Here is an 8,324-nt window from a genome sequence, read left to right on the forward strand (position 1 = left end):
ATAGATAGATAGATAGATAGATAGATAGATGATAGATAGATAGATAGATAGATAGATAGATAGATAGATAGATAGATAGATAGATAGATAGATAGATAGTTAAATGATGGCATAGAGTCTATTGAACCACTAGCCCAGTCTAGATTGTCTGGGCCTCAAGAATCTGTAAAACAATTCAATGAAATTTCTAAAGTATGCAAAGATGTCACCAAATATAATTCCTTTCAAAGAAAATTTAAAAAAATATTTCAATTCAGGTAGCATGAAATAGTTGGGATTACAGAATTGTAGTTACTGTTTCAATAAAAAAGAAAAACATGTTATCATTCATCACCTTCCTGACTAGTCAGCTTGGCATCCTGCCAATTACAAATTATTCCTATGAGGAACATATAGGGAGAAATAGGAGCCAAAATAAGGTACAATCTAGATTGCTTTTGTTCATGATTTGTCTTGAACATTTCTTCTTTCTCCAAATATACAGGATCCAAGAGTAATGACCTAGACACTTAATTTTTATACTAGGCAGAGTAAGATGGAAAAAATATAAAATAAGTCTAAGAGAAAATATAAAGAAAAAAGAATAAATGGACAGGAATGTTATGACTTTGTTTAGATCAAGGATACACATTTGTAGGCAACTTGTTTTTAATTATACATAAGATAAATGACTTTTTAAAAAATTTAAACTCCAGGTTTTATTTCTCTACAGTTCCACACTCTGACTATTCCACATCCCATATGTCCTTCTAGCCTCCCTGTCTCTATGAGCATGTCTCCACTTCCTCACCCCCACCCCACCAGACTTCGAAACTCCCTAGGGCCTCCAGCCTCTTGAGGGTTAGGTGCATCTTCTCTGATTAAACCCAGAACTGTCAGTCTTCTGCTGTATATGTATTGGGTGCCTCATATCAGCTGGTATATGCTGCCTGATTGGTGTTCCAGTGTCTGAGAGATCTCAGGGGTCCAGGTTAATTGAGACTGCTGGTCCTCCTACAGGGTCACCCTCCTCCTCAGCTTCTTCCAGCTTTCCCTAAATCAACCACAGAGATTAGCAGCTTCTGTCCATTGGTTGGATGCAAATTTCTGCATCTGACTCTATCAGCTGCTTGTTGGGTCTTTCTGAGGGTAGTCATGATAGGTACCTTTTTTGTGAGTATTCCATGGCCACTGTAATAGCATCAGGTTTTGGGCATCCCCTTGAGTTATATCCCACTTTGGGCCTGTCACTGGACCTTCTTTTCCTCAGGCTCCTCTCCATTTGTATCCATACAGTTCTTTCAAACAGAAACAATTATGGATCAGAGTTTTGACTGTGGGATGGCACCTCATCCCTCACTTGGTGCTCTGTCTCCACAGAAGTTGCTTACCCTTTGGTTTTGGTTCTGGCATTCATGATAATTAGCTATTTTTAATAATTATTTACAGCAAAATTGGTTAATATATGTATAAAATATTACACACACACACACACACATACTTTCTTAATGAAAATAGTGCTGTTCATTATATGTTGGATTCTGGAAACTTTCATTATGTGTGCTCTTGGAGTCTGTGGACCTGGGATTTAAGGCTTGGCTCTATGCATGATCTTGACTGCTCACTCATGCCCTTATATCTGTAAAGTGGATACCTCATAACTCTATACCTTTCAGGGAATTTTCAGTACTAATGTTTTGTAAGGATATATTTCAATGGATGTGTTCATTAATCAAACTAACTAAAAATCAGGCTTCATTATTCTGTCTAGTTTGTATGCTTCCGATGACAATAAAATATAAGAGAAGCAGAAAGATGTGGATATCTGATAATCAATTGCACGTGACTCCTAACAGTGGGAGTGGCTGTGTGAATCTCCTTTGCCTGCTCCCAGGTCATTTTTCCTCCAATTGGATTGCCTTGACCAGCCTTGATATGAGGATTTTTACTTTGTCTTATTGTATCTCATTTTTTTGTGTATGTTTGGTTGTTGTCTCATGGAGGTCTGCTCTTTTCTCAGTGGAAAGAGAGGGGGTTGATCTGGGGAAGAGGGAGTTGGGAGGAACTAGCAGAAGCAGAGGGAGCAGAAACTGGTTGGTTTGTATTGTACAAGAGAAGAATATATTTTCAGTAAATAATATATTAATTTTTACTATCCTTACACTTAGAGCCTTAACATTACAAGCCATGTTCCCTTTGTGTATTAAATATATTAAAATCAAAACAATGCTCATTCACTCAGAATATGTGATATGGATTTCATGGATTTACTTTGCTTTCTATCCCTCCCTTTGTTTTCGTCTGAGTTTGTGTATTAGACTCATTGGCTGTGTTCAACCAACATGTTTATCCTCCTCTTATTTCAGCATGTGGCAAATTGATGAAAATCACAGGCCCCATCACAGTCAAGACATCTGGAACTCGATTTGGTGCTTGGATGACGGATCCTTTAGCATCTGAAAAGAATAACAGAGTATGTTGCTTCTACAAATACTTTTGGTTACAATTAGGTTTCTTTTGTACTAATTTCCTGCAAGCGTTTTTATTTCTTCCTGATATAGGTTCTGATGTAAAGCATATTATTTCTTGATATTTTCCAGCTAGAACTGCTAATTTATCTAAGGTGTGAAGCAAACCTATTTTAGGGATATGTTCCTCTTAAAATTCTTCAATGTAATCTAGCCTGATTATCACTGAATACTTCTTATTTTATGCTTGAAATGGAAATCACGAGCATATAAAATTCCCTGAATATTCCACAAGAAATATGATCTTTAGACTTTATAAAAAGCACTGTGTAGGGAACCAGTTCATTATTTAAAACAATATATTACTAGAGACCATTGTAAAAGAAACACACTTAAAATAGTGAGGGAAGTTTTTTTTAGGTTGACAATACCTGTAATTATGAAATTAAATATGGTAGGAACTGATATATTTATACTTACTAATGAATTCATTATGAATTAAAATTCTTAATAGTTCTATTAAAATTAGATTTGTTATTAAATTAATACATTGGTTTTACTAAAGCCTACAACATAATTAAATGAGTAACTATTAGTTGAAGGTTGTGGCAACTAGAAAGTAAACATAAGTTGGGCACATAAAATAAAATAGACATTTTTGTAAGGCAAGGTTCAGGATAAAGATAATGCCTTACAGTTGTCATTGATCATATGGCTACATCAGAAGACGTTCTTTGAAATACATGCTGGGTATACTCAGCAATAGGCATGAACTAGACAGAAAATAAAGAAAAAACAATTAATGTGAAGGTAGTAAATTCAGTGATTTCTTTTCCAAACAAATGTCATTTTCTAAGAGATATATTTGTGCATGTTTGTATGTTCACATACATATGGAGGTCAGAGGACTCTGTGATTCTTGATTTCAATCATTCAGTTCCTAAAGATGCAACTCCTCTTGTCATTCTTGGCAGATAGCATCCTTATATATTGGGCCATTTGCCTCCTTACAAATACCCTTACAAAGGCCCATATGCTGTGATATTTCAATGGCTTACTAGTAAGAACATTTGACATACAATACTTGAAATTTTAACTGTAACTGTCTCTCTCTGTTTTTTTTTTTTTTTTTTGAAATTTTTATACATGTCCAGAGCTTAATCATTCCATTTGTTTCTCTTTCTCTCTCTTCTCCTTTATTTTCAGGTCTGGTATATGGACAGTTATACCAACAATAAAATAGTTCGTGAATACAAGTCCATTGCAGACTTTGTGAGTGGAGCTGAATCAAGGACATACAACCTCCCTTTCAAGTGGGCAGGAACTAACCATGTTGTCTACAATGGCTCTCTCTATTTTAACAAATATCAGAGTAATATCATCATCAAGTACAGCTTTGACTTAGGGAGAGTGCTAGCCCAAAGAAGCCTGGAGTACGCTGGTTTTCACAATGTGTACCCCTATACATGGGGTGGATTCTCGGACATTGACCTAATGGCTGATGAAATTGGTCTGTGGGCTGTATATGCTACTAATCAGAATGCAGGCAATATTGTCATCAGCCAGCTTAATCAAGATACCTTGGAGGTGATGAAAAGCTGGAGCACTGGCTATCCCAAGAGAAGTGCAGGGGAATCCTTCATGATCTGTGGGACCCTGTATGTCACCAATTCCCACTTAACAGGAGCCAAAGTATATTATTCCTATTCCACAAAAACTTCCACATATGAGTACATGGACATCCCCTTCCATAACCAATATTTTCACATATCCATGCTTGACTACAATGCAAGAGATAGAGCTCTTTATGCCTGGAACAATGGCCACCAGGTCCTGTTCAATGTTACCCTGTTCCACATCATTAAGACTGAAGATGACACATAGGCAAATGTCATTTTTTCATCTATTTACACTGTCATTTATGATAAACTTTATAGGACTCTGTCTGTGTATATCTTTTTTTCTCCTTGATTGGCTTGTCATCATTTCTCCAAAGCAAAGGATTTTATTGTATATTTGGAGTTTCAAAAAGTGTTTGTCTAAGTTAGTGTGTTGGAAACACATCTTAAATCCCAAATTTACAGGGCCTATCATGCCCTTCTCATGGAAAGCACTTAAAAGAGTTTAAGTGGCCAGAATCATAGTTTTGCAAAAGATTAATGATCTGCCTTGTATTAGAATCAGATTAATGGTGGCTTAAATGCATGAATGTCTTCTCTTTTTAACTGTCATTATTTTTACTGTCTCTTGGTCTACATCAAGAAATATTTTCATAGAAATTAAGGTAAAAGAAAAGCACTCCCCCCCCATTTATTTCTACAAGAAGATTTAAAGATTTTATTTATATGGGAAACACTATCAATCATGTTACTCTTACCATATTCTCTGATGCGGTGCTGTGCAGTCATTTCTAAATCTCTTGCTCACATTTTCCTGGCAATACATATTTCTACCATTGTAACCACCATCATATATTGTATTTCTTCACTTCTGTGAAAGTCATATTTTTTATAAAGTGCACTAAAATTTAATCTCAGTAATTATTCAAGTGAGTTTTCAAGTCTGGTTGAGAAAGATAATCTTGGCTTGCCCCTTCTCATAAGCACTACAAAATTTAAAAAAAAAAAAAAGCATCAGATAATCTATATACAACCTTTGTTTTATCCTGCACTCTACAATTGGCTCTGAATTTGAACACCAATTCAAGTAGTGATACCCTGTTTCTTGAAAGAATTCATATAATTCTTTGTAAAATGTGTCGCTGTGTTATAAAGACTCGATTTGATCCTATTCACTTATCATTATTAATATTAGTACCATACATATATATTAGTATTTTAACATATTTTACATACAACTTTCAATAATGTCATTTCTTATACAATATGAAGCACATGAAGATTATTAAAAAGAGGAAATTTACTCAATGCTTTCTATATTAAAATTATAAACCCTGGAGAGTTATTGGCAAGCTTGTATAAAAGAAAACTATGAAAAGAATTGGGAGTTATTTTTTGTTTCAAGTGTATAAATAACCAATTCAGAAAACTAAATGAGAATTCAATCCCCTGAGAACTTGCCTCTCTGTGTGTGCAAAATTAAAGAAACTGAAAGTCAAAACTTTGATAACATTTGTGTTACAAATTCCACAGAAGTTATAATCAGCAACTTATGAACATGTCAATGAGGTTAGAAGTAATTTCCCTATGTTAAAAAGAATTCCACTAAGGTAGCTTTATGGAAACTAAATTTTTAAAATTATATTCTAAAATGAATAACATATAACTTAAATTGCAATTTTTGTCTCATATGCATACAAAATACCACATTTTTAAAATAAGCAGATGATAATGCAGACACAGCACTCTATTAAAAAGATACTTATATTTAGAGTAATTCATTTTAAGTTCTGCAAGTGAAGGGTCATTCTCAACTACCATTCTATCAAACTGGAGAATCTAATTACTATAATCTTGAAACTCAAGAACGAATGAGCAGTTATTTTGTTTTTTGTTGTTGTTGATCTTGTTTTGTTTTTTTGTCAACAAAAGTTAAGCATGATCTAACGGGAACACTGTATCTTTTTATAATGATGTTTTCTTCTCTTACCAAAAGTTCATGTAAGCTCTAGGCTACAAGTGAGAGTTAGAAAATTTAGAAGATTCATTTGTCATATAACACATATCACAAAACAAGCAGTTCATACTTCATATAACAATTTGTATAAGGTTAAAAAATCATGTCAGTTTTAGAAATGAATCAATTTTTAGGTAGAAAAACTCTAATAGGAACACTTCTTGTTTTTAAGACATGCTATGTGGTATCACATACATTCAAAATATGGATGATCATGGCTTTTTTGTGAGGTGTGCACCTTGTACAGAGCCCTGCTATTTTATATGTATAGTTTCATTGCCCTATCTATTTATAGTGTATGTGCTGCTAGAGAAGCTAAGATTTTATTGTCACTAGAAGTGGGGTAACATGAGCTTTAAAAATATGACTTGCATTAAACACTAACAGTTTATGAGCATTTTCCTTAATAAATTATGTTCAGTTTTGTGCCTGAAATAAATAAGAATTTAATCACGGTTTCCTTTTTAATTTCCAGCAAATAAAGTAATTTTATGAGGAAAATAATGAGTATTTTAAAATCATCCATAGAATCTAAGGAGTGCAGAAGTCTAAACTCAGAAAACTGCTACCCTAAGTGAACTATGTAACTGGTATTTTCTAAATTAATCGGATCATTAAAATACTTCCATGTCATTCAAATAGCATGTTTGCGGTTGGGTTGTGTTGGTGTGTAATTCATATTTATGGAACTTCGATCACAAGACTTATTACTTGTATCTAAAGTTAAATCAACAGGGTCAGAAAATGGTAATCTTCCAGTGCATTAACATTTTGTAGAAATAAAAGAGAAAGAAAGAACAAATGCAGTATATGCACGGAAAGTGATTACTCATGCATTATCATAAATCTAGAAGTCCAGATTGCTACCTTCATTGCAGTTTCATTTCTTTATAATTGACAGCACTCTCAGTGATGGAAACTTCAGAAATATATTAACTTCTTATTGATGTTTACTATAATTAAAAAAAACACAGCCATCTCTTCATGTTTGAAAATCACTGCCAAATTTCTGAGTAGAAGTTTTACAATCGGAGTGATTGCTACTGAAATATAACCATATAAAATTAAAAATGTATTATCATGAAAAAGTTTTATTATAAAAATAATATTGTATTATAAAAAATGCTCCTTTGTAAATGAATTTTACATATACTAGCTCTGAAGTTTGAATTTTCTAAAAGAAATCTTTTGATTTTAAAGCTTCACTAATTCTTAGTTCTCAGATCACCAAATTTTTGTTTTGTAAATTTTATATAAAAATACATTTGGGAGAAAAATAAAAATATATCTTCAAGTTAAAGTAACTATGAAAAATATAGCCATTGAAGTTTTAAAAGACCAAGCCTTACAGAAATAGGATACTTTGAAAAGAAGAATCAAAAATGTCATGTTGCTAAAGAAGTATAATCATATCCTTTATCACACCTACAAATTGAGTTTCTATGACATTATCAAACCCTAAGTGTTAATGTCAACTTCTCCATCATCTCAAACATAGACCATAACAAATGCTATATAGCAGCTAACCCCTGTTGTTGAATTAGGGAAGGCTAAAAGAAACTGAGGAGGGCAATTCTGTAGGAGGACCAGCTGTCTTAATTAATTTGGACCCCCACAATCTTTCAAACACTGGACCACCAAACAAACAGCATACACCAGCTGATATGAGGTCCCTCATACACATACAGTAGAGGACTGCCAGGTCTGTGTTCATTCAGAGATGATGCACCTAACCCTCAAGAGACTGGAGGCCCCAGGGAGTTTAGAGGTCAGGTGGGGTGGGGGATGGGGGCATCCAAGTGGAGATGAGGTGGGGTGAGGAGAAGGTATGGGTTGTAGAGCAGTCAGAGGGTGGATGGGGAGAGGTGGGGAATGGAATATGGAGTGTAAAAAATGAATTATAAATAAAATTAAGTTAAAAAAAGAAATGCAATATAGTAAATTATTCTAGGTAGGACCACAAATGGGACACATGAATTAAGTACAGATACTATGAAATGCAATTTTTGTTCTCATATAGCTAGAAATGGTAACATAAAAAACAGATTCAGCCAAGTGAATTGCCACATACCTTTAATCTTAGCACTCAGGAGGCAGAGACAGGAAGATTTCTGATTTGAGCCTTCCCTGGTCTATGTCTACATAGTGAATTCTAGGACAGCCAGAGCTACATAGTGTGATCCTGTCTCAAAATAGAAAGAAAGAAAGAAAGAAAGAAAGAAAGAAAGAAAGAAAGAAAGA

At 34.0% G+C, this 8,324-nt stretch overlaps 1 protein-coding gene across 2 annotated transcripts in view; it reads left to right on the plus strand.

Annotated features, from left to right (window-relative positions):
- The window catches only part of Olfm3 (olfactomedin 3), a 225,476-nt gene extending 218,751 nt beyond the window's left edge, over positions 1 to 6,725 (plus strand). For both annotated transcript variants that reach the window (XM_021195846.1, XM_021195841.2), the window contains exons 5-6: positions 2,346 to 2,452; positions 3,654 to 6,725. In XM_021195846.1, coding sequence (XP_021051505.1) covers positions 2,346 to 2,452; positions 3,654 to 4,331 — 785 coding nt within the window. In that variant the 3' untranslated portion in view covers positions 4,332 to 6,725. The remainder of the gene's footprint in view (positions 1 to 2,345; positions 2,453 to 3,653) is intronic.
- Positions 6,726 to 8,324: the final 1,599 nt, after the last annotated feature.

Source organism: Mus pahari, chromosome 4, assembly GCF_900095145.1.
Source record: "Mus pahari chromosome 4, PAHARI_EIJ_v1.1, whole genome shotgun sequence".
Classification (NCBI taxonomy): Eukaryota; Metazoa; Chordata; class Mammalia; order Rodentia; family Muridae; genus Mus; species Mus pahari.